The sequence below is a fragment of the Podarcis vaucheri genome (assembly GCF_965113315.1).
Source record: "Podarcis vaucheri genome assembly, chromosome: 6".
In the NCBI taxonomy this organism is placed as follows: Eukaryota; Metazoa; Chordata; class Lepidosauria; order Squamata; family Lacertidae; genus Podarcis; species Podarcis vaucheri.
The window spans coordinates 106866969-106892226 of NC_138764.1; the positions used below are offsets into that span (position 1 = coordinate 106866969).

At 53.3% G+C, this 25258-nt stretch overlaps 4 protein-coding genes and 1 long non-coding RNA gene across 6 annotated transcripts in view; 2 read left to right on the top strand and 3 right to left on the bottom strand.

Annotated features, from left to right (window-relative positions):
* Positions 1 to 392, bottom strand: part of LOC309534734 (uncharacterized protein) — a gene marked incomplete at its 5' end in the record, with an annotated part of 13947 nt that extends 13555 nt beyond the window's left edge. The window contains one exon of the mRNA XM_082227038.1: positions 5 to 392. Within this exon, the coding sequence (XP_082083164.1) occupies positions 5 to 392 (388 nt within the window). The remainder of the gene's footprint in view (positions 1 to 4) is intronic.
* UBE2C (ubiquitin conjugating enzyme E2 C) lies at positions 368 to 5169 on the top strand. The gene is made up of 6 exons (XM_082226621.1): positions 368 to 494; positions 981 to 1008; positions 2079 to 2165; positions 3576 to 3780; positions 4335 to 4394; positions 4930 to 5169. Exons 1-6 carry the CDS (start codon positions 391 to 393, stop codon positions 4986 to 4988), a joined length of 543 nt encoding a protein of 180 aa, XP_082082747.1. The 5' UTR covers positions 368 to 390; the 3' UTR covers positions 4989 to 5169.
* PCIF1 (phosphorylated CTD interacting factor 1) overlaps positions 3556 to 25258 on the top strand; it is a 144664-nt gene continuing 122961 nt past the window's right edge. Inside the window, exon 1 of the mRNA XM_082226009.1 lies at positions 3556 to 3565. The gene's annotated coding sequence lies outside the window, so the exon portion shown is untranslated. The remainder of the gene's footprint in view (positions 3566 to 25258) is intronic.
* On the bottom strand, positions 6653 to 14018 carry TNNC2 (troponin C2, fast skeletal type). Of its 2 annotated transcripts, none has more exons than XM_082226572.1 (6): positions 13869 to 14018; positions 12466 to 12517; positions 11132 to 11275; positions 10921 to 11035; positions 8072 to 8208; positions 6653 to 6928 (listed from the first exon to the last, which is right to left on the bottom strand). In XM_082226572.1, the coding sequence occupies exons 1-6, from the start codon at positions 13869 to 13871 to the stop codon at positions 6897 to 6899; spliced, it is 483 nt and encodes a 160-aa protein (XP_082082698.1). In that variant the 5' UTR covers positions 13872 to 14018; the 3' UTR covers positions 6653 to 6896. The 2 variants fall into 2 exon arrangements, with proteins under 2 accessions (XP_082082698.1, XP_082082697.1); XM_082226571.1 differs by having other exon boundaries at positions 13860 to 13991.
* Positions 17905 to 23649, bottom strand: LOC309534447. Its single transcript, XR_014220735.1, has 2 exons — positions 23389 to 23649; positions 17905 to 18361 (listed from the first exon to the last, which is right to left on the bottom strand). It is a non-coding gene; the product is annotated as an uncharacterized lncRNA (long non-coding RNA).

The window sequence follows — 25258 nt, forward strand, 5'->3', positions numbered from 1 at the left end:
TCACTTCCACAGCTGTAGCTTCTCGAGGGCTCTGGGATCTGTAGCTCCGGGCGAACTACAATTCCCAAGAGCCTTTGGGCGGGGCTCTTTCCATTCCTGGTCGCGGCCCCCTTTAAGAGCCCCGCCCCCGGCCTCCTTTCTTTCCGAGTCGGACCCGGGCAGCCAATGGGCGGCTTCCCCCCGCCGCGCCCCTCGGCCAATCCCGCCGCGCCCGCCGCCCGTTTCCCGGCCGCCCCCCGCGGCGCGCGCGCTCCCATTGGCGGATCGAAGGCGAGCGCGGCGCTGATTGGCCGCTGCGGCGGAGCTTGGCAACATTCAAACTGGGGGCCGCGGCTGCCGGCGAGGAGGAGGAGGAGGAGGCGCCGCCCGACCCGCTGCGCCCCCGCCCCCATGGCCTCGCAGAACACCGACCCCGCCAGCGCCGCCGCCGCCACCGCCGCCAGGAAGGCCGCCGAGCCCGGCAGCGCCGCCGCCCGGGGCTCCGTCCGGAGCAGGTAGCGGGCCCGGAGAGGCGGGCGGGGGCAAGGGGGCTCCGGGGCGCCTGCAGAGCGCCTCGGCGGGGAGGGAAGGGGGTAGGCCGCCGGGCTCCTAGGCGTGTGCAGAGTGCATCGGAGGCCCTTCCTGTCGGTGGGGGAAGGGGGTAGGCCGCTAGGCTCCTGAGCGCGTGCAGAGTGTCTCCTGCTTCTTCTTGTTTGCGGGGGTAAGGGGACTCCTGAGCGCGTGCAGAGTGCCTAGGCGGCCCTTCCTGTCGGTGGGGAAAAGGGGCAGGCCGCCGGGCTCCTGGGCGCGTGCAGAGTACCTCCGTGCTGCTTCCTATTGGCGGGGGTAGGGAGGCTCCTGGGCGCGTGCAGAGTGCCTTCCTGTTTGCGGGGGCAAGGGGGCTCCTGGGCGCGTGCCGAGTGCCCCCTGCGGACCTTCTCTTTCCGGACCCCGCCCTGCTGCTGCCGATCTAACCCTCTTTCCCCGTCTCCGCCCCACAGGCTGCAGCAGGAGCTGATGACTTTGATGGTGAGTCGCCCTTTTCCCCCCGCAGCCCTTGAACTGCTGCTCTGCTTCTGGCTGGGGGGGGGGGGGGCTTCCTGCCTTCTGCCCAGCCCAGGCTGGATGCCCTTTAAGGGTCCCGGCCGAGTAAGGGGGGATGGGGGTGCCTTGGCTCTGCCAGGGTAGGAGGAAGACCCATCTTGAATATCTTGAGCACCCCAGAACAGAGCCAGCGCCCCCGGGGGTTCCTGGGCTGGGGCTTCACCTTCCATCTATTTCTTAGTTTGCTTCATTAAATTTATACCCCAGCGCAGTATAGGAAAAGAAAAAAAGATACTACAAAAAATACAGCAATAAGTTAAAACACAAAAGGTTACAAGAACAATGTGCTGGGGAAAATTGAAACACATCCGCTTGTCTAAACAAGAACTATGTTGTTCTTATTTGCTGAAATTGTTAGTCACTTTATCTTGCTCAAGGGCAAACCAAACAAAATGCAAAGCCCACGTGGATGCAGTAAAACCAGGTGGGGGGGGATAAATAAAAAATATCCCTCTCAGGCGCCATAAAGTGTGCAGTGAAGTTCTCTGCCTCATCTCAAGAGGCAGGGAGTTCCCAAGTGTGGATGCTGCCCTGAAAAACCGAGTTCTTACAAAGGCAAAACGGGCATTGTGGGGCGCCTGGGACAGGGCCCGATTCGCAGTCCGAAGCGGTTGCGTGGGCAGATAGGAGGCAAGGCAAACTCCTAGGTAAACTGGCCCCAGGTTGCTGAGGGTTTTGTGGGCAGTAATAATAATAATAATACATTTTATACCCTGCCCATCTGGCTGGCTTTCCCCAGCCACTCTGTCCAACAGGACAGAATAAAACTCCAAACATTCAAAACTTCCCTAAGCAGTACTAATGGAGGGGCAGCTTGTGAGGCTGTGTGGCGCCTGAGGGGGGCGCCCTGTTGCCCCAGGGGAGGAATGTGGGTCGGCCGGCCGGGGCAGTTTTCCTTCACCCTCCTGGGTGAGGCGACCCAGTGCTTCCAGCAAACCGCAAAGCGCCTCCCAGCGCCCCCTTCTGCAGCCACTCTCGCCTGTTTCTCCACGCAGATGTCTGGGGATAAAGGGATATCGGCCTTCCCAGAGTCAGACAACCTGTTCAAGTGGATCGGGACCATTAATGGAGCAACTGGGACAGTGAGTTGGGTCAGGGGGGAGGAAGCCTTGGGCCTCGGAGGTCACCCTCATCTACACCGACAGAAGCAGCAGCAGCTCTGCAGGGTCTGGGGAGGGGGGGTCTCCCCCATGTGCAGAATCAGACCACGGGCCTTCCATGCGCAAGGTGCAGCCAATGCTTGGCAGTGTCTGGAGTGCTGTGCAGACCTGGGAACATGCCATATTCCCAGTGTACTCCAGTGGAGTCCAGGGTCAGGTTGAAGGGGCTGGTTTTGACCTTTAAAGCCCTACGTAGCCTAGGACCCTCGTACCTACGGCCTCTCCTGGTCTGCCCCGCGGAGGACCTTACGGTCCACAAATGACAACGCTTTGGAGGTCCCAGGTCACAAGATTGGTTAGATTGGTGGAACGCTCTGTCACATGAGACCAGGGCCCTCCTGGACTTGACATCTTTCCGCAGGGCCTGCAAGACAGAGCTGTTCCGCCTGGCCTTTGGTTTGGACTCAGTCTGGCCCTTATGTTTCCCTCCCCATATGGTCTTGATTTTGATTTATGGGCTACTTTTCAAATGAGGCTGCATTTTAAATTGCATTTTAACCTGTCTTTTAAATTGGTCCCCCCCTTTCCCCCCCTATTATGTTTTTACTGTGATTTTATTGGTGTTAGCTGCCCTGAGGCCAGTTCTGGCCAGGGAGGGTGGGGTATAAATACAATTTTTACTACTACTACCATTATTATTATTATTATTAATGCAACACCTGTGCAGGTGCAAAGTGCATTCTCTTATGGCCGTGTATTTAGCCCGCATCCTGCAGTTAGAAGGCAGAGACTGAAGTTCAGGCCACTGTCGTCTCTTGCAGAAGTCTTCTGGGTCCTGCCGCTGAGGGCAGAGCAGTTTGGAGATTGCCTAGGAAATGAGGCATATAGGAAAAGTGCTGCCAGATTTCAGGTGCTTAAGGGGATCTCCAGAAGGCAAGAGGGAGTGGCTGCTGCCTGAGGTCAGAGGGGTCCCGAATCTCCTGCAGCGTTCTGTTCTCACAGTGAACAGTTAGAATCCCACAGACAGTGACGGGAAAAGGTGGAAGCAAGTGGAGTTGGGAATCTTGCCTTGAGGCAGGAGGCCAAGAGAGGCAGCGTGGTGCAATGGTTAGTGTGCCAGACTTGGGGCGGGGATATACCAGGGCTTGAATCCCCACTTGGCCATGAAGCTCACACACACTGAGGACTAGTCACTTGCCTCACAGGGATTGCGGGGATTAAATGAGGAAGGGAAGAACTATGTACACTCCCTTGAGCTCCTTCAGAAAAGGTGAAATATAAATGCAATTATTTCTAATTAGGTGGAGTGCAGGGGCTGCGAAATCCCACCCCAGTGTCTGATCTATGCCTCTCTGCTCTTCTCCCAACCTCCGCCGCCCCCTCCCCAAAAAGGTGTATGAGGACCTGAGATACAAGCTCTCCTTGGAGTTCCCCAGCGGGTACCCTTACAACGCGCCCACCATCAAATTCCTCACCCCCTGCTACCACCCCAACGTGGACCTGCAGGGGAACATCTGCCTGGACATCCTCAAGGACAAGTGGTCGGCTCTCTACGACGTCCGAACCATCCTGCTCTCCATCCAGAGTCTGCTGGGAGGTGAGTCAGAAGCGCTCTGGGCTGGGGGGCGCTCCTGCCCTCCAACTCCAGGCCTGGCCTGGGGTCCAGCCAGGCCCCTCCAGCCCCAGTGAAACAACCGGCACTAGCTTGCCGCTCTACCTGAAGAACTCCTACCCGGTGGGCTTGCATGGTCTTTCCTGCATGAAAGCCGTGTTCCACGCCTCGTTCATTTTTCCTTCAACAGCGGCGCCGAAAACCCAAAACTGATTTAGCCCCGGTTCGTGCATTGCGGGGGGTTGGGCTGGATGACCCTTGAGGGTCCCTTCCGGCTTTTCAGTTCTATGAAAACCTGCTTCTGTTCGCCCCTCCTTTGTCCCCCACCCAGAATAATTCCTGGGGCTGTGCTCAGAAGATCCTCCTGGCTGCAACTTTGGCTGTGGGATCTGGTGGGGGCTTCTGAGCTGGGAAGAGCTCCCTGGCCTGTTTCTGGAGCATAGGGGGTGCAGTTGAAGGATCTCCCCCCCCCCCACCCAGGTAGTCTTGGGCCTTTGCCAACCGCAGCCCCCGCCCTGACGGCAAATCTCTCTCCTCAGAGCCAAACGTCGAGAGTCCACTGAACACGGAAGCTGCAGAACTTTGGAAGGACCAGGCAGGTGAGTGTCCCGAAATTCAGATTATGCATCAAGGGAGGGAGGCATAGCGATGGAGGGGGGTGTCTTTCTGGATCTCCTTGTCTCCCCTCCGCACATCATTTTGAGCCCCAGAGGATGCTGCGAGGATCTGTGCCTTGGAGCATGTACAGAGGGCCAGGGGAACGTCCTCTGGAACTTGGAGGTAGAGAACAGGCCAGAGACACTTGAGACTGGGGCGGTGGAGGGAGTGTCGGGGGCTGTTTGGAGGCCCAAGGAAACCCCCCACTTGAGTCCTCAACAGAAGTGAGCCGGGGGGGGCAGCTATGGAGGAGGACTCAAAGCCACAGCACCAGATCCTTTGCCCCCACCTACCCCACGGAAATCGGGGTGTGTGGTTGTCTCTTCCTCCAGCCCCCGACTGCTATTGCAGTCCCATTTGGCATGGCCTCGGGAGGGAAGGGGGGGTGTCTTTTGGGAGGGGGCGTTGCTCAGGATGCAAAAGCTTCCCCTGACCTTCGTTTCCGTGTCTCTCCACCCCTGCCCCCCCCCCCCGCAGCCTACAAGAAGTACCTTCACGAATCGTATGCAAAGCATATGAAGAACCAGGATACCTGATCCCCCCCCCCCGCCCCAATCCTGTCTTCCGTCTCCCCCCTGGTGTTGTGTTCGTCTTTGCACCCCTTTCTCTGTGAATGCCACACTGTATTATAGACTTGTTTTTAAATTTATTTGGCATTTTGTCCTGTGGATTAATGTATAAATAAACCTGTTTCCTTTTTGGGTTGTTTTTTCTAAACGGGGGGCCTGCTTCCTGCTCTGCTTCTGCTGCTCACTTGGGCCCCCTATATTGAAACCCAGAGGTGGGGGGGGGTGTCAGCTCAGAGCAACTCTCCCTATGGATGCTGCAAGAGGGGGCTGGCCACTGGGCCCAGGGGGGGGCACACCTCATTTTACACGTGGGAGCCTGGACGTGGGTTGCTGGCTTGGGGAGGAAGTTTTGTAGGCAGCCAGGAAAGTGGCCTTGGCCAAGATAAAGCAACTGACAAATTTAATAGTAATAATAATAATAAATAACAGAGGCTTGCTAAGGGCTCTTGAGACTGCCTAAGAAAAGCCCTGCTGGATCTCCTACTCTTCCACCCCCAGTTAGATTACCGTACTTTTCCATGTATAAGACCAGGGGTTTTTTCTTTTAAAATTATGCTAAAAAGTGGGGGTCGTCTTATACATGGAGCCATCTCACCCCCATTTTCTTAAATTTGACTCCCCCAAAATAGGGGGGTGTCTTATACACAGAAAAATACGGCCGTTCCCTTGAAGAGGCTGCCGTTCGCTGCCTCTTGCAGCTTTGAATTCCAGGATGGGCTGGGAGAAGACGTCATCGCAATGTGGGCTTGGCAGGACACCCCCCAGGATCATCCTCTAGCCCAGCAGTTCTCCACCTGTGGGTCCCCAGATGTTTTGGGACTACAACTCCCATCCCCCCTGACCACTGGTCCTGCTAGCTAGGGATGATGGGAGTTGTAGTCCCAAAACATCTGGAGGGCCGAGTTTGGGGGTGCCTCCTCTAGCCTAACCCCCTGTAATGAATCCTTGGCCGGTGGCTACAACAACCACTGTCTAAAAACCTCCAATGAAGGTCTGTCCTGTTGTTGGTCCTGAATGTCGCTCCAGTTGCTTTTCTGAAGCAAACTGGCCTTTCTCTCTCGCCTTTTTTGAGCCTTCAGCTGAGGCCTCCTCTGCCTGCCGGGGGTCTTTGGGGCCAAAGAACTGCGGATGTTTGCCTGAGATTTACGGTGGAGTGGAGTGACGCAGTTTAAAATCTGCAAGCAGCCATTGAGAAGTGAACCTTGATTTGTCTTCCATACAAACGGACTGACTCTCTTGCAGAAGTGGCCCCTCACGGTGTGCAGCTGCCCCAGGAAAAGATCTCTGTATGACTCTGCCCCTCCCATTTCTGGTTGCCTGATTTACAAGCCGCTCACTTGGGGGTCATTTGGGCCGGAGGGGAGAGGGTTCTGTGGCCCCCTCCAGGTTCCTGGACTCCAGTTCCCCTCATTGCCAGGAGCCAGCCTGGCCCAGAGGTCAGGGCTCAGGAAAACGGGGTTGTAGAGTTTGAAAGGGACCCCAAGGGCCATCTAGCCCAACCCCTGCAATGCGGGGTGGTGGGGGTGGGATTCGTGGTCCACCGACACATGGAGGCCCCCGCCATCTGCTCCCATCAACCTCCCCCCTCCCCACCCCTCTGGGTCAGGTCCCCACTGCAGACGATGCTCAGCTCCAGTCCTTTGCTCTTTATTGATGTGTTGAGTGCTATAAACAGAGCATCACAGGCTTGGGGGGTCGGTGGGCACCCCCAAAGCGGAGCCGAAACGAGTCTCTAAGCTGTGTTGGAGCAGCAGGCCGGAACAGGACTGGAGGGGTGGGGGCAGCTCAAAAGGCGAGGCGAGGCTTGGTGGCTGGAGCAGAGGCAAGAGGGGGCTGGCAGCGGCCCCCAGCTTTGCAGGAATGTATTGAGTCGCTTTACTGCACACCCTCCATCATCTTCAGGAACTCTGCGGGGGGAGACGGAAGACGGGTCAGTCCCGAGGCAGGAGGGGCCAAGGAGCGCAGACTCCACACACCACAGTCCTGAGCAGCAGGATCTCAAGGGGGCAGCATCCTCCCCCAGATCGGGGCTGGCTGTAACTCCAAACCCCCCCCCCCAGGTGAAAGATTCTGGCCAGGTTGCCAAGGGCCCAGAATCGACAGCTGCCAAAGCCCAGGAAGGAAGAGAGAAGCGTATTTCCGTCAAAGCTGGGAATTGATTTACCGTACTTGTTTAGATAGATAGATGATTTATTACGGTCAGGGACCAGCTTATAGAACACACTTGAGGGTACAATCCCAGAAGGAAAGCAAACATTTAAAGCAATGTACAACAATAAATTTATAAATGCAACATAGGCGCCGACTCGAGGGGGCTTGAGCCGACTCGAGGGGGCTTGAGCCCCCTCAAAAAAATTTTTGGGGGGGCTCAGCCCCCCCAATAATCTCGGCCGCCGCCGCCGTCCCCCACCTGCTCCCTCGCCAGCCAGCCAGCCAGCCACGCGCCCTAGCCGGAGAGCCCCGGCCGTCCCCCGCGAGATTAGGGAATCCCCGGGGGCGGGGGCTCCTGCCTCTAGCCCCAGGTTTCCCGCATATCAGCTGTTCCGGAGCTGATAAATAGGCAGCAGCACGCTCTCCCCTATTCGCTCACGAGGGGGCGGCATCACTTTATTTGCATATTCATGAGCTTATTTGCATATTCATGAGCTTATTTACATTTCACGAGCTTTCCCGGGCCCCCCCAATATTTTTTATAAGTCCGCGTCCCTGAAATGCAATAGGTGTATAGAGTTTGGGGTTTTCTTAATGAACTACCGATAGTTTGGGTTGGGGGGGGGGTCTGCGCCTACAGATCTGTACACAGAATCTCGCAACCATTCAGGTCGTCTTATGATCTTTGCCTAACAGAAAAAGGTCCAGCAAGCATCACCAGCAGGGATTTACTTGTTTGTATCTAAGATTCATATTCTGCTTGAGCGAGGAGGCTTTGCGTGCCTTGAAGGTCCTGCCCAGTGGGGCAGGAAGCCTGTGGGGCTGGTGGAAGGGTCACAGAGCTGGCCGGACACCCCCACCCTCTCCAGCTCCAAAGAAAGGCTGGCTGACCCACTCACCATCAAAGTCGATCCGGCCATCGTTGTTTTTGTCGCCGTCCTTCATGAGCTCCTCGATCTCTTCGTCAGTGACAGACTCTCCGGATATCCGGAAGATCTCGATCAGCTCCTCTGCATCCAGGAAGCCATCGCCATTCCTGTTTTGGGGAGGGGGGAGGAGAAGTGTTGAAGGAGGCAGCCCTGACCTCCTGATCTAAACCCATCACTGCAGTCTGATCAGAGCCAGGTGTGGGCCTCCCAGTTTAAGAAGGCTATCGAGGGGCTGGAACAGGGGCAGGTGGCCCGCTGGGTCCCTTCCAACTCTATGGGAATAGCTGTGGGGATGTGGTTTCTGTGAGCAAGTGTTCTCTTCTCCTAAGGGGGGTTATGGCTTCTCTGCTCTCCAATCCTTAAAGTTGGGAAGACCAGAGAAGTACTTTGAAAGGCAAGAAACAGTCCCTAGGTGTTTCTTGCCAGGGACGGAAGAAGAAGAATGGAGGATGAAATTAATGGACTATGCAGAACTAGATAAACTAACAGGAAGGATTCGAAATCGGTGGGACCAGAAATTCACAAAAGACTGGTGTAAATTTACAGACCATTTGAAAAGCAAATGTGATGATCAGACTACGTTTGTAGGTTTGCAAGAAGTTTTGTGAGGTGAATTATTGGAACTATTGCACAAATGGATAAAGGGGAGGATGGTTAATTAAGATAATTAAAGGCAGTATGAATTTAAAAAATGCATAAGAGGTGGTCAAAACGGTGGATCATCAGAGGTGCTGATTGAAGTCCAAAAAAAGACTATAAGTGGTGAAGTTTTGTGGTATCTATTATAATTTATATGTTAAAATTAATAAAAAATATTTTTTAAAAAAGAAAGAAACTGTCCCTAGCAGAGCACCTCCTGCAGATCTTAAAATGCAGCCAGCTTGGTGTGGGAAGAGGTGTTCCTTCAGCCTTGGCGCCCTAAAACGGGCCCAGAAGACAAGAAGCAATGGGTGCAATTGTTCTCAGATATTCTCCCTGCCAGGAAGTCTCCTGCAGAAAGCATCGCAAGAGCCGGCCCGGAAGTAGCAGAGCAAAGATCACTGGAGCCAAGCTGTCTCTCCAAGGGTGGCACAGTGGTGCAGAGGCCACCTGCCAAAGGCGATTCAAGGAGCACCCCCAAGCGACGCTCCTGCTCCTTTGAGGGCAGTGCCACCCTGTCTAGAACAAGATGCCCCACCAGCGCCCAGATTGGAGAGCCAGTCACCCACTGAGTCTCTGTCTTGTCTGGATTCCATTGGTTTGTTGGCTGCACAACTGGCATGTTGGGGTGGAACCAGGCAGGTACCCCCTGCCCCACTCCTCTGGATGGAACCAACGTGTGTGTTTTGGATGGCTGGCCTGTGGCAGACTGGTGGTGAGGGAAGGCTCCCCACTGGCGTGCCAGGATGAGACTGCATGTGGCCTTCTGATTCCACACAAGCACCCCAGGGTTGGTGACCCCCAACTCTTCCTTCCCCTCCAAGCCTGGCACCAGCTGGGCAAGGACCAAGCAGTGAAGGGAGATGGTGTCTGGGCAGCCAGGATCGCTGGGTCCCCTAATGTTCCAGGGGCCCCTTCTGCGCCTTTCACACTTAGCTCAACCAAGTCCTCTGCCTTTGCAGGGGCAGGAGGAGCCCCTATCCTTTGTGCCCGGCATTCGCCTAGTCAGGCTCCTCCTTCCTCAAAAGCTGCCAGTGTTTGCCGGGAGGTGAAAAAGGAGACCGGACAGAATTAGCCTCCAGGTAACAGGAGAAGAGGCAGCTATAAAAGGATGTCACATAGAGGAGGGAGAAAGGTTGTTTTCTGCTGCTCCAGAGAAGCGGACACGGAGCAATGGATCCAAACTACAAGAAAGAAGATTCCACCTAAACATTAGGAAGAACTTCCTGACAGTAAGAGCTGTTCGACAGTGGAATTTGCTGCCAAGGAGTGTGGTGGAGTCTCCTCCTTTGGAGGTCTTTAAGCAGAGGCTTGACAACCATATGTCAGGAGTGCTCTGATGGTGTTTCCTGCTTGGCAGGGGGTTGGACTCGATGGCCCTTGGGGTCTCTTCCAACTCTATGATTCTATGACAACTGCAGCTCACTCTCTGTTTGGGCTCTGGGTGCGAAAGCCAGCTTTGGGAGGAGCTGCAGGTGGGGAAATCTCAGCTCTGTGGTGCCCCAGCTTGGATGGTTGGAGGAGGTAATATTCTCCTTTATCTAAATGCAGGCGAGGACAACAAAGGGTGGCCCACCCCTTCCTGGTTTGCAATCCTGACCCAGGGAACTCTCCTAGTCTAATCCACATCAACAGACCCAGAGTCCCACAGACAGAACTTATATACTGACTGCATCTGTAGTCCACCTTTCTCCTCCAAGGAGCTCCAGGTGGCCTACGTTGTTCTGCTCTTCGTCCCACAACAACCCTGTGAGGTAGGTCAGGCTGAGAGGCAGCGACAGGAAGCTTTACAGCAGAGTGGGGGGAGGATTTGAACCCTGGTCTCCCAGGTCCTCATCCGACACTCTAACCACATTTGTTTTGACAATAAGGGTCATTTGATGGTGGAGTGGACTCTCCTTCGCTGGAGGCTTTTGTGCAGAGGTCGGGTGTTCACCTGCCAGGGATGCCTTAGCTGCGATTCCTGCGCTGCAGGGGGTTAGACTAGAGGACCTTTGGGGGTCCCTTCCAGTTCTGTAGTTCTGTGACTCAATGCCAGTCCAGCTGCCATAAGGAGCTTTGAATGGGAGTCTTGGCAGAGCATAAGTATCTCTGTGTGCGACCTGAACATTGCTCCAGCTGTTCAGGCCCTTCTCCAGGCAGGAGGGGCTTCTGCTGCCCCCCCCCCATCTCGGCCTCACCTGTCAAAGATGCGGAAGCACTCAGCCAGCTCCTCCTCGCTTTTTCCCTTGGCATCCTCTTTCATCTGGCGCACCATCATGACCAAGAACTCCTCGAAGTCGATGGTTCCGCTGCCTGCAGGGAGGGTCCCCGGGAGAAGGGTGAGGGCTGCCCCCTCCGGCCCCCCCTCAGCCTCCCTTCACGCCCCCCCCAGATGCAGCCCCTCCTCACCATCCTCATCCACCTCCTCTATGATGGCGTCCAGCTCCTCTTTGGTGGGCGTCTGCCCCAGCATCCTCATGACGGTGCCCAACTCCTTGGTGCTGATGTCGCCGCCACCGTCCGCGTCAAACATGTCAAAGGCGGCTTTGAACTCTGCAGGGGGGAGAGAGAGCAGGGGGGGTTAGGGGGGTGAGACTGGCAGGAACCAGAGCATGGTTTGGGCCAACATCCAAGTCAGCTCGGAGGTTTCCTAGATCCTGCAAGCTCCGAGTGGCAGGGGGTTGGGCTGGATGACCACTAGGGGTCCCTTCTGACTACAATTCTAACTGTTTTCATTCTTTCTAAAGGGCCAAAGGAGGGAATGGGCTTGCCAACAGGCTAAAAAGAATAAAAGAAAAACCATCTGCCCACAACGCAGACCCCTCTGCTTTTTAGCCGGAAGGTGTCATTCTATGGGAAATCTCATGGAGCTTCTGCAGGTGGGATCAGCTCCTTTGGTGGGGGAGGACCCCAAAACAACAACCCCCCCCCCAATGCATGCATGCACACAATCCCTGCTCTGCTCAGGCAGAGAATGGAAAGGAGAAGCGCAACCCCTCCCCAAGTGATAATGCTTCAAACCTCACACAACCCCCAGGCAGAGGCAGCAGGGAGTCCTTGGCCAGGGGAGGTCTAGGGGGGGGCAAACTGCTAAGCGCAAGGTCAGAACTGCAGGGGGCAGCAGCAACCGCCTCTCCGCCCTGGACCTCCCGGATTCCAGGCGTTCCCGTTCTGTATGTGCAGATGGAGATTCAGGAGCCACCCAAATGAGAGGAAGACGGTTGCTTGGTTGCAATTTAGGGGTCCATTTTGGAGGGGCTTGGCAATATTTTGGGTGCCTCCCCCCCTCCCCCACCCATCATAGGATCTGTTAATCCTCTGAGCCTCCAAAGCCACTTGTGGAATGGCTGGGCAGGGTTATTAATTCTTACTAGTCTTACATATATATCCAACCTTTTTCTTTCCCCCTCCAAAGAGCTCAAGAGGGTATAAATAGCTTCGCCTCCCACTTTTATCCCTGTGAGGTAGGTCAATCCGAGAGGCAGTGACCCAAGGCCACACCCAGGAAGCTTCATGGCTGCGTAGGGAGCTGTACCAGGTCTCTTCCAGGTCCTCGTCCAACGCACTAAACACTATACCACACTGTCTCTCAGGGTGCCAGCAAATAAAGTACTAGTTTATGACGTTTTGTGGTTACCCTGCCTTCCTCCCTAGTTGGCCCACATCCAACGCAGCCACTTTGCCCCTCGGCCGAGTCAGGGTGCCCGCTGTGCCCGCGCCACCCAGGATGCCCCTCAACTCACCCGCGATCATTTCCTCAGTGAGGAAGGACCGGGCTTCCGCCTGCTGGTCCGTCTGCAAGGCAAGGGGAGGAAGTCACCAAGGGAGCAGAGTCCGGCCCAGCCGGGGCCATGCCCAGGGATGCCCTCCCCACTCCTGGCTACCTGCAGTCCACTCTGCCATTGCCGCTGCTGCCAACTCCTCCTCAGGTGTCTGCTTCTCTCCCGGTACTTTCTTTCCCCAGCCCACAGATAAGCCCCTTCTCTGGGCATCACCAGGAAGGTGACTGCCAGCCACTGGTGCGCCAACCCAACCTTGGCCTTGGCTTGCTCCGCCTGGCATTCTGCAGGTGGCACAGCAGAAGGGGATTCATGGCACCCAACCCTCTGCGGCCGGGGTTGCTAGTGCCAGGCGCTCGCAGCAGGGGACAGGAGGAGCGCTGGGGTTCCCGTTGTGGCTCCTGCATTGCAGCGGGGTTGGAGTAGATGACCCCGGGGGGTCCCTTCCGATTCCGTAAGAGCATCCCTTGCTCTCGAGAGGCTGGGTGGCACATCTCCACAAAGAGCAGCCCCATGGAAGGCCGCCTGCAGGGCCAAGGTCCCAGTGCCCAAGTTGTGCAGCAGCCTCAGGCTCCTTTGGACTTTGCCAGGATTCCTGGGTCCGGAGAGAGGGACCTCCCGGTGGCTGGCCAGAGGAGAGGATGGTGCTCCTTGACCGCCGGGTGCTATTCTTAGCAGCACCCGCCGGCTGCTTCCTTCTAGGGTGCTCAGCAGGCCGCCAGCCAGCTGCTCCAGCACCTGTCGACTGGCGGATTGGGTTACTCCTTGGAGCCGGGTCTTGCAGCTCAGCGGGCAGGCAGGGTTCCCGGCCGGTTCTCATGACCGGCGGCTTGGCTTTCTCCACGGCCATCCAGCTCCATCCTTCGTGTCCTTGGCCAGACTTTGCGAGGGGTGCAGTGCCCCCCAGGGCAGCCCACCACCCACCCAGATCCAAGCAGATTCTCTTCCAGCAAAAACCGCCCCCCAACACCCCGAGCCACGGTTGACCTCTCCGCCCTCCCTCTCCATGGGGGCAGTAAAAAAGAAGACCCCATCTCTGCCCCCAGCCTTTTGCCTGGCCCCCGCCCTGCCCCCCCCCAGTCTCCCTTGCAGCCTCAGCCAAAGGGCCACTCCTGCCCTTCGGCCCCACACAGGGCAGCTCCGCCGGGAGCCGTGCTTGTGTCCTGGCCACGTCTCCCGCCACGGTCTGTGCTGGTCCTGGGCCCCGGCGCCGGCCTGTCCCATCGGACGCGCGAACAACCAGTCCATCTCACCACCTGCGCACGATCCGCGGCCCGGTCCGGCATCCCGGGAGGAGATGTGTCTCCCACCGTCCTGGGCGCCGCCGTCAAAAATGGGCACACGTGCCCATGTCTTACCATGCTTACCATGTTGGCAGGAAAGACCCCACAGCAACCCACAGAGAGAAAGAGACCCGGCGCGTCCGCTCCACTCCACTCCCCGGCGGACGACGGAAGACAGCTTGTCCGCGGCTCCTGGCAGGGCCATTTGTACTCTGCCCGCTGGGCGGGGCCCTGCCCAGGCCCTCGGCATTGGACGCTGCCGGGAGGCGGGTCTCCGGAGAGCCAATCGCCTCCCTCCCTGCCTGCTCATTGGCCGGCAGGGCATTTTAGCCAAATTTAGCCAAGCCACTCCTGGCTGTGTCTGTCCTCAGCAGCAGGGGAGGCAAGAGGAGGAGGTGGAGTAGGCGGGGAGGGTCTGGGTGCCCTGGGGGGAGAAACCCAACACCTCCCCCAGAGAAGGATAAGGAGCTGGAGGCAGGCTGCCCACCGACTGTACATGCCCGTCCGCTGAGCGCACCTGCCCCAGGCCAGCAGGGGGTTAAAAATAGCAGGGACAAAGCCGTGGGGGTCCTCCTCCTCCTCCCATATATTGAGGGTGGAGGGAGGGCTGGGAAGTCTTGAAACACAGCCTGCTCTCTTGAGCATCCTCCTGGCCCATCCGAGGGGAGGAATGGCCTGTTCTGGGGGGTGGGGCTCCCCTCCCAGGTCTGCCTAGGCTGGGGGCTCCCTTCTTCTTTGGCTAAGCTGCTGGGCACCCAAGCAGTGGAGGCCCCCCTGCTCTTTATAAAGGGATCCAGTTTCCGCCACGGCTCTGAGGGAAGTCGTGTGTGAAATAGGACAGGGCGAAGGCCGGAGAGCAAGGAATCTGCGGGACCTTTCTCTCTCCTTCCCACACTTCCCAGCCTCAGTCCATGGAAAGTCACGAGACACATCAGAACATCAGAGGAGCCAGAGGCCCACCGAGTCCAGCATCCTGTTACGGGTGGCTATTATGGGAAACCAGCACGCAGGGTCCCAGCCCAAGAGCCCTCTCCCCTCCTGCGGCTCCCAGCAATAGGGATGCTCCTTTAAAGCCATCCAGCTTGGTGGTCCCATTGCCTCCTGCAGGAGGGAGTTCCACAGTTTAATTTCCGTCCTGCATGAAGCAGCCCTTCCTTTCACCTGCCCAACATTCAGCTTCATGGGAGAGAAGGAGAAAAGCTTTCCTCCGCCCCATTTCTCCAGGCTGTGCATCATGTTATAAACTTCTCTGACGTCGCCAGAGACCCATGTTGTGGAACGGTCCTCTCCTGACGGAAGGGAGCAGCTGGCTGCCCCGTCCGCTTCCCCTATTAATAGACATTCCTAAGGAAAGCTGCTGAGGAGGCCAGCAGAGCAGCTTCCTAAATAAGGCAGAGAAGTGGCGGGGGGGGGTCTAGTCTCCCCCCCCCCCAATACACCCTGAACCCTCACCAGATTGCCAGATTGAAGGCACAACAAAGGAACCTGGCGGAGTTGCAGGGTTCTGGCACCAGAGGGGATTCGCTTGTTGGCTTCTTGGAAAGGCGTTAAAAAAGTTTTCAGGGCTGTCAGGCCTTGTGTTCTGGAAATTCCACCTCCCCCCCCCCGCCCCCCCAGCTCCTGCCATGCGCCCCAGAACAGCCCCTCACATTGCAGGGGGCTCAAGTGTCAAAGCACTGGCAGTGGCTCCTCCGGAAAGTTTGCTTAAGAAAATTCACAGGAGGAAAGTTTGCCATCCTCTCCTCCGCCTCGAAGGCACCCGGGACGACCAAAAGCCTCTCTGGAAGTGAAGCCTTATTTACTTAGGATCCATTTGCCCGCTTACCCAGAACGTAGAGGTTGCAAAAGAAGCACCAGGGATTCAGTTCCTTCGGAGAAAAGAGTTTATTGTGATCTGCGCAGAGGCAACCAGCGGAATTGTTTCCAAAGGCTGGTGGCCCCCAATACACGTGAGCCAGCAATAGTTATACTCCTGCAGCCCCTCACCCCACCCCACCATTTCATATTCCTCGATTTGCCTTATTGCCTCTTTGGGTCTTTGCCAGTGCACTCCTTTCGCTTATCAGCCAACCCTGCCTATCTTGTTTGCTCCAGATGCATTTCTCCTCCTGCTCTCCGGGCGTTGCCTTCCAACTGTCAGTGCACCCCCTGCCTACTCCCTTCAAGTGAGTGAGTAAGAGAGAGAGAGAGAGAGAGAGATGTTGCTTTCCCTTGGGAGAAAGGCACTCTGTGCATGCCCAGGGGACCTTAGGCATAGTTTTGCAGTATTTCGATACTCCCTTCAGAAAGGCATAGAATAGTAGAGTCAGAAGGGGCTCCAAGGATCATCCAGCCTGACCCTCTGCAATGCAGGGGTCACTGCTAAAGAATGCCTGATGGATGACCATCCCACCTCTGCTTAAAAGCCTCAAGTGAAGGCTTGGTTCCTGAATCACAGGGGGTTGGGCTAGATGACCCTCGGGACCCTTCTAGCTCTACAGTTCTATGATTCTAGGCTGGAGGGCCCACCACCACCTTCTGAGAAATCTGAGGGCTCCCTTGGACAAAAACACAAGGACAGCAGCCAGGAATACCAGAGCAAAACAGCAGCCAGTGGGCTTGGTCTTGATTGAAGACTGTCACGACAGGACTCCCACCTGCCACCAGGTGGAACGAGATGGAAGCCCAGAACAAAAGAGACCCCAAACTTTTATTAGCTGCTCATCCCCATGTTACACCCCCCCCCAGACTACATCACTCATACATCATGGTTACATCGTGAAAGGGGAAGTCTGGTGGCAGGAATCTGAGCATCCTGGAAACAATAGAGACATTTACATTTCCTTGCCGACAAAGTGATGTATGGAAGTGAGAGCTACCAGCATGAGTCTGACCAAACTGCGGGAGGCAGTGGAAGACAGGAGTGCCTGGCGTGCTCTGGTCCAGGGGGTCACGGAGAGTCCGACGACTAAACAACAACAACATTTTCTCAGCCAAGTCAATCACACCCTTTTGTCTTCATCTGGCTTTGTTATTTGTGGGATGGCTACCTGTCTGGCACTCAGGTATCAGGAGGCCAGGGATTATCACTCAGGCAGAGGGGCTGCTGAGGAGCTGAGCTCACATGTCTATAGGAATTTCTGAAGTTTTCCCAGTGAGCCAGTACAGAGATACATTTATCAGTGAATTCTTACATTTGGTATTGAATAGATAGGAAGAAACTGTGATGAAGTGTTCTGTGGGGACAAATAACAAAAGTCACAAAAGTGATTGTGCTGGTTTTGGTAGTGGGCTGCATGTGCATCTGCTGGAGGAGCAAGCCTCCCCCCAACCTATACATAAATTCCTGCAACATGAGGGTGTCTGTTCCACTATCAAATAACTCTTGGGTCCTCCCGGACACAGTGGCATTGGGGGCTGGGAGGAGGCGAACTCTTCTTCCTTAGCTTAACTGATATTAGGATGCAGGCCAAGCATGTTTCTGAGTGCAGCATGCCTACAGGAGAGGAAGAGAGGTCAATCCATAGCGTGGGGCTCTTGGGACGGATTCTGCCAGGGACCCACCCATCCTGCTGCCCGACAGTCTTCCTTCCTTGGCCAAGGCATCGAGGATGAGCCACACTGGCTGGTGGTCACTCTGGAGATGGCTGGGCTCCTAGAGCCACAGGGTTGAAAGGGACCCCCAAGAGTCATCTAGTCTGAACCCAAGAACCTTTGCAGGGAAAGGCAGTACTCCACGGCTGAGTTCCAGCCCCTCCCAAGATGCTGAGGCCCCTTTGGGCAATTGTCATTCAAGACAGACAGCTCAGCAGTTCCCAAACTTGGTTCCAGAAACTCATCCCCAATGCCCCCTACCCTATAAAAACATGATTCAGAATAGGGGTTTGCACAACCCACCAGGCAACAACACAAGGAAATTCAGAACGCAAACAATTAATTGTACTTTTATTCAAAATCTAGTTACATTGGACAACAATTAGAAATGGATGGAAATTTAAGAAGAGAAGATGTGGCATGAGGAGGAAGAGATGGAGATATGTTTGCAACAGGAGTGGGGAACCTGATATTAAGAAACCGTATTAAATTAAAGTAATTTGGATGGATTTGTAATAATTCGGAAAATAATATGAAAAACAAAATCCAATTTAAATGATTTAGTTTAATTAATGCAGCAAAATGGATCCGTTTGGTCCAGAGAGATCAGCTGTTCAAGGTCTGAATAACCTCCTGCGCCCCTTGACCCTTAGCTCCCCTCTAGGTCATCTCAGTGAGCCAGAGGGAACCAGCTGGGGGAAGGCAGGTGTAGAAACATCTGTATGGTCCAGTTGGGTAAGACAGCAAATGCCCCATCCTAATCCTTGCCTTGCAAACAGTTTGCAGGGCTGACTCCAGCTCAACCTTGGGCTGGTGCTTTCCTGGACATCAACCTGACCTCCCAGGCCCCATCTCCATTCGCACAACCACATCCCAACCTGGGTTAGACGTCTTTCCTCTTTGACGCCAAGATGGCAATGGAGTGAGCGGCGGCTGCAGGGGGCCTTCCTGGGCGAGGACTGGTCCCGGTTGCTGACCTTCCGCACACCAGTGAGATGTCCGCCCTGCTGATAGCAAAAATGTATAAAACCGGGTCAAACATATGTTGGAAATGTAAAGAAAAAGAAGGGACTTTTCATCATATGTGGTGGGAATGTAGAGAAGTTTAAAAAATTGGGAAATGATATACAATGAATTGAAAAAAAATGTTTAAAATGACATTTGTTAAAAAAAGCAGAAGATTTTTTGTTAGGGATTGTAGGGCAAGACCTGCCAAGAAAAACAAAGAATTTATTTATGTATGCAACAACAGCAACAAGAGTCTTGATAGCACAAGGATGGAAGAATGGGGAAATCCCAACGAAACAACAGTGGCAAGAAAAACTGATGAGCTCTGCAGAGTTGGCTAAATTGACATATAAATTGCGGGACAAGGACAACTGTGACTTTAAGGAAGAATGGGAACTTTTTACAAATTATCTAAAAAACCCCCACACAAAACGAACTGGACTCCTTGGCAGGTTTTGAATAAACATTCACAAATTTATTGGTTGATTACATGATAGATAAGGTAAGGATATGTATAACTTTATAACATGCAGAGAATAATGTGTGCAGAGCAATCAGAGAGAGGAGTTCTTGGTGGAGGAGGGGAGGGAGAGAGGGATTGAAGGGGGTGGGGGGAAAGGGGGGAAATAACATATGTGATAAGATGGTTTGAATTTGTTATGTTGAAATTGTTTAATAAAAATATATTTTTAAAAAGAGATGCCTGCCCTGCGGGGGCTGGCAATGCTCTCCCTTTTGCACCCATGGAACCGAGCCTGCAGCCGTCACCACTTGGCAGCTGGTGGCCACAGGGATGAGTTTTCTGTGGATTCCCGGTGCCTCTGCAACATCTGCTTAGGAATCCACAAGCAGAGCATCGGTGAAGGTGAAGGCGCTCCCAGAAGCAGGCTGCCAAGAGTTGTTTACGTCGAAAGTCGAAGCCTGGGAAACAGGACACAGCTAGATGCTTCAAGGTCAGCCATCTGCTGCAGAGGGAGATAAGGCCTGCAGAGTTGTCTGGGAGCTCTGAGATAAGTCCAGTCTTCAGAGCAACGCAGGATGTTGTGGTTTCGGACGCTGCCAAGGACAGGGGGTGCAGCGGGACGTTTGTTGGCATGGCAACGCTACAGAACAATACCAGCAGGGACACAGATGTGACGTGGGTGCTGGATTCGGGAGCCAGTCATCACCTTATAACGCCATCTACTGGGGAGATGCGGAATTGCAGGGCTACAAAATTTGTTTTGAAAATGATACCTGTTCCATTTTCAGAGGGGGGAGACAACTTGTCAACGTGGAATGCAAGAACAATCTCTTTGTTCTGGAAACTCCTCTGGAGGGTGGTGGGAATGCAGGAAAAGCACAGGCGCAGTGTGCTAGTGTTCCCAGCCATGATTCATGTGTTCATATATGGCATAAGAGAATGTCTCATGCTTGTCTGGAAGATGTTAAGAGGTTGCCCGGATGCACCAAAGGTTGTAAAATCACGCCATGTGAGGGATCCCTAGTGTGCAGGGCATGCAGCAAGGTTCAAAGGTGCAGGTTTCCCGGGGTAAAGAGGGTAACCACAAAACCTTTTGAGTTGGTTCACACAGACCTTACAGGACCCATGAAGTGTGAGAGTCTGGGTGGGGCCAGGTTTTTGCTAACGATGGCAGATGATTTTTCTCAGAATTTATGGTGTTTCTCTCTCAGGTCACAGAGAGAGGCAGCGCAACTGATCCAGGATTGGGTTGCGGAGGTGGAACTAAGGTTCTCCACCAAGGTGCAAGAGTTCAGAAGCGACCGTGGGTCACAGTTCACTGGGTCTGCTCTGAAGGAATTCTTCAAGGAAAAGGGAATTCGTCACCAGGTGACGAGTGCAAAGTCTCCTCAAGAGAGAGGCGTGGCAGAGCACAGGAGTGAAGCACTGGCTGAAGCTGTCAGGGTTTTACTGTGTGACTCTGGGCTGCCTCAGAGCTTTTGGAGTGAAGCATGGAAATTTGCCAGCTTTGTTTTTAACAGGTCCTACAATCACGATGTAGGTGACACACCGTATTTTCTGTTGCACAAGCGGAAGCCACAGGTGCATTTCTTTCGTTCGTTTGGTTCGAGGGCTTCAGTGCCGATACCAACAGCGCAACGGAAGGAGGGGGGTCCTAGGTGCCAGGACATGATCTTCTGTGGGTATGATCCTGCAACAAATGGGTGGAAGTTTGCATACCCAGAGGGTGATCAGACCAAGCTGCTGGTCAGCAAGCATGCTGAGTTCTTTGAGCAGGGAGGTTGGTCACGGCCTAAGGTTGGTTCTGATTTTCTCTCAGAATGCTTGTCCGATTCTGAGGGGGAGGAAAGGGAGGAAGGAGAGGAAGAGGCGGAGCCTGTTGCTGAAGACCGGGTTGCTGATGATGGTCAGGCACAGGGGTGGGTTTCTCCACAGGTTAAGAGGGAACCCAAGAGCGAGCCTTCATCTCATGTTAGCCAAGTGCAGGAGGCCCGAAGACGCAGCAAGTCAGAGGGGGGGGGATTCTGAGCTTGCTGGAGACACACTTGCTGACCCCAGTGGGTCAGGAGGAGCGCCCGAGGTTGTGCTCCGGCAGTCAACTCGGACCACAAAGGGGATTCCACCTGAGAGGTTTCAGGTCACCAGTGCGTGGGTTGGTTTCGCACAGTGTGATTCTGGGAATGTGGAAGGGATTCAACAATTGCCTGGGATAGATGCCAGTGGGAGGCAAAAGGCAATGGGAGGTGAGTTGAACTCAAAGAGGTCTGTAAATAGGGGTTCACAGTTTCCCTCAGGATTCGAGACGAGAGGGGGTGTTATTGGTTTCAGAACTCACAGGGTTAAGGAGTTCTGGTGACGTCTCTTCCCTGAGGCGTGGTTAGAAACTCTTATGGGAGTGGTTTGACTCTGAGAGTTTCAGTCTGGTTTCGCTTTTGCGGAGAGAGGACGCAAGATGGGTGAGCTTTCACCAGGTTTGAAGTTATGCTGTTAAACTTCATGATTAAAGGCTAAGAAGATAAGGAACGCCTTTGTGTCTGAATTTATTACCCACATGCTGCATTGCTTCACCGCTGTGTTTACTCTGCTAACGGCAAGAGGCAGAGGCCGGAAGGACTTTTTGTATCGGCACGGACAGTTTGCAAGCTGCGCAAAGGGAAGCGTGCCGGGCTCCATGTTTGTTTTTCTTGGCACTCATGGCAACTTTGGCCTCTCCGTTGCCATACCATATGAAAGAAGAGGCTGGAATTGGCAAACTTGTAACTCTGAAAATTACAGAAGAGGTAGGCTTGAAGGAGGAGTAGAAACCTTTTGTTGAATAATTAGTTTTTTTTAAAAAAAGAGGAGGCTGTGCTGTGCTGGGCCCTGCAGGGATACTCTCTCTCACTCAGTTTGCATGTCTCAAAGTGACTTACAACACAGACTCATCACTAAAACCAGTCGCCACGAACAGGAAATAAAACGCTTAAAAACACACCCATGCAAACAGAAGAAACAGAGGCCAGATATAAAAGAACACCAGTGGAAGCTGGCTAAACATGAAAGCTCGGGGGCATCCATGTCAGGGCTAACCCAGGCCCCATCCTGCAAACCTGTGCAAAGAGGTTTGTGTCCACAGTGAAACAGGATCCAAACAGTGACACCTCAGCAAAGCTACATCGGAGACAAAAGCAGGCACAGAACCACTTCTGGCCCAAAAGACCCAAAGTCACAGGCAGAGCAGGCATCACACTTGCTATCCAGTCTAAAACCTCGTCTTCTTACTATTAGGTTCCCAGAACCAATTCACTATTTCATTTTCCAGCGTCCTGTAGTGCATAGAGCAATTTCCTGCAGAAATTCGCAGAAGTAAGAGGACTAAAAGCAAACGCAAAACAGAAAGGAGCTTTGTGCAGAAGGAAGGTGGCGCTTCCAGAATAGTCAGGGTGCTAAAAGAAATGGAAGCAAGAAGAATTGCCGACGAAAGAAGGATGGCAAATGAAATTAATGGGCTATGCAGAATTAGATAAATTAACAGGAAGGATCTGAAACCTGCGGGATCAGAGGTTCTTAGAGGACTGGAGTAAATATGTGAACTATTTGAAAAGCAATTGTGATAAACAGATTATGCTAGTAGGACTGCAAGGAGTTCTGTAAGGAGGACTTTGTGAAATATTGCAAGAAAGACTTTGAAAAGAATGATTAGTTAAGGACAATTAAAAGTAATAGAGAAATTAAGAAATGCAGAACCAGTGATAAAGAACGGAAAATCTTCAGAGTTTGTTGACGGAAGTCTTCTTGGTTCCATTTTTGTGCCAATAATATTCTTGCTGCTGTTGTTGCATATAAAAACAATTTAGTTAGGGCGGGGCAGAACCAATGTGATCAGTCAGTTAGTGAAGCATTTATACTGTTTTACTTGATTGGGGGGGCAGCTACCCCACCTGCCCCCCTTGGCTATGCCCATGAAGGGTGCTATGCAAATCTAATAAATAATAATAATAGTAACCCAAGTCTCTATGGGAGTATATTGTATTTTAAAATGGGGTATCAGAGTTGTTTTTTGTTTGTTTGTTTTTTAAGGGACGCGGGTAGCGCTGAGGGTTAAACCACAGAGCCTAGGACTTGCCAATCGGAAGGTTGGCGGCTCGAATCCCCGCGACAGGGTGAGCTCCCATTGCTCAGTCCCAACTCCTGCCAACCTAGCAGTTCAAAAGCACGTCAAAGTACAAGTAGATAAATAGGTACTAATCTGGCAGGAAGGTAAACGGCGTTTCCATGTGCTGCTCTGGTTCGCCAGAAGCGGCTTAGTCCTGCTGGCCACATGACCCGGAAGCTGTACGCTGGCTCCCTCGTCCAGTAAAGCAAGATTAGCACCACAACGCCAGAGTCGGTCACGACTGGACCGAACGGTCAGGGGTCCCTTTTCCTTTACCTTATCAGAGTTTTTAGGGGGCTAGCCAGGTTGGGATAGCTGGGATAGCAGGCTGGTTGGGTTTTGAATGTCTTATGTAGATTTTTCAATTTCGTTGTTCTGTATGGGACAACTGACAATAAAGATTATCGCATCATATCGCAAATGACCTGTGAGGTGGCGCAGTTCTTCTTGTCTTAAAGGAATTCTCTACAGGAGGAAAGGAATCTTCCACAGGGAGTTAACCCACGGCTCTCTTACTGTGCGTTGCTCACGCCCCAATCTTCTCCCCACCGCTTCTTTTCCACAGGAAGGAAGGAATCTTCCTCTTGCCTGGAATTTGGGCCACACCCCCTGACCTCCTTGGCTCCAGGTGTGTTTTGAACAAGCCAGGCTGGCCCAGCGACAAACGCCAAAGGAAATCAGGCAGTCAAGCGAGTTTGATGAAGAAGGTGGGTCTTTGGCCTCGCAGAAGGGCTCTTGTCTTGTGCACCAGGGAAATCAGGTCAGAATGTGCAGGGAACATTATTTTTCCATAACCGGAACTTGCATACAGCTCAGAGTTCTTCCCAAACGCAGGCGAAATGCTCTTGTGAAAGTAAAGATACTGTATTTTTCCGTGTATAAGACTATATTTTTACCTAAACTTTGGAAGTTTAAAATAAAGGGTCGTTTTATACATGGAGAGTGCAGTGCGTTTTCTTAAGTTTGAGTCCCCCAAAATAGGGGGCGTCTTATACACGGAAAAATGCGGTAATACTTATTTCATTTCCTTGCTACTTTTCCACTCGCGAAAAAATAATGCTCAAAGAGACATGCAGCAGAGAAAACCAAAATGCGTTTCAACACCAACAGTGCAAAAGGAATTTCCTAATGACAGATCAAAACAACTCAATAGCAAATATAATAACATGGGGGGGGAACAATATTTCAGAACTCTAAATATAACAAGATTGCATAAACAACATTCAGCACCCGGTAACAAAAATAGCAAGGGAGCTTGACAGTTTCCCCTTGGTCTGGAGACAGCCCCCGCCATGCTGTCACTCACAGCCCCTCTCCTGCAGCAATGTGCAAGCTGGAAACACCCCTCCTTCCTTCCCTGGAGGTTTGTAAGCAGAGGTTGGATGGGCATCTGTCAGGGATGCTTCAGGTGCGATTCCTGCATTGCAGGGGGTTGGCCTAGATGACCTTTGGAGGTCCCTTCCAACTCTACGATTCTATGATGTCTCTCCAATATGAGGAGCTTATGTAAGAATGTTAGAAGCTCCTGGCTGCCTGCTCTTCTCACGGTGGCCAACTAGACGCCAGTTCTGGGAAACCTGCAAACAGGAATCGAGCCCAAGATCCCTCTCTCTTCCTCCAGTTTCCAGCTCACCCACTGCGGAGGCACAGCAGAGCCATCCTGGCCAGGAGCCCTCAAGAGCCCTCCCCCCCTCCATGAATTTGTCTGATCCTCTTTTAAAGCCATCCAAGTTGGTGGCCCTTGAAATAAAAAAAATAAGGTCTTAATAAATGTTCATAAATGTACTAAGCAAACATGTGCATAAATATATAAACCACATGTCTGAAGCAGCACAGGAAGACAGCCCTGGAACCATCTTGACTCCCAAACTGACCAAATGTTTTCTCTGCAAGGTCAAAAGAAAATGGAAAAGCCTCCCCATTGTCTTTTCCTTCACAAATCCTGTCTTAAGGGTATGTCTGTGTTTGAATAGGGTGAGCCTGTGACCTGACTCAGGAACTAAGTATTTATCATTACAAAAGACTGGCCAGGCTCCCCAGGGTATCCAATCAAGTGAGCATTAACAGGTAACCTGCCAGACAGGAGGTAAACAATGCACTCAGATTTCTGTTGTAGACCGCCCTGTATGTAGACCGACCGTATGTATGATGTTTCTGGGGGTGGTCTTGGACTCCATGGGGGGCAATTTAAAATGTCTATATAAGGGCGGGCACACCTTTGTTCGGGGTCCTCCTCCTTTCCTGTGTGAAGGCGGCACCCTGAATAAAGATCAGGCTTACGAGCTGCTTCTCAAT

What these genes read in the sequence shown, in the direction of transcription:
- TNNC2 (XM_082226571.1), bottom strand. An exon ending in AGAGGAGGTGGATGAGGATG is followed by an intron (nt 11,036 to 11,131) that starts GTGAGGAGGGGC and finishes CCCTCCCTGCAG; the next exon opens with GCAGCGGAACCATCGACTTC. An exon ending in TGCTTCCGCATCTTTGACAG is followed by an intron (nt 8,209 to 10,920) that starts GTGAGGCCGAGA and finishes TCCCCAAAACAG; the next exon opens with GAATGGCGATGGCTTCCTGG.
- UBE2C (XM_082226621.1), top strand. Translation starts at nt 391, where the DNA reads ATGGCCTCGCAGAACACCGACCCCGCCAGCGCCGCCGCCGCCACCGCC. An exon ending in CGGGGCTCCGTCCGGAGCAG is followed by an intron (nt 495 to 980) that starts GTAGCGGGCCCG and finishes TCCGCCCCACAG; the next exon opens with GCTGCAGCAGGAGCTGATGA. An exon ending in AGGAGCTGATGACTTTGATG is followed by an intron (nt 1,009 to 2,078) that starts GTGAGTCGCCCT and finishes TTCTCCACGCAG; the next exon opens with ATGTCTGGGGATAAAGGGAT.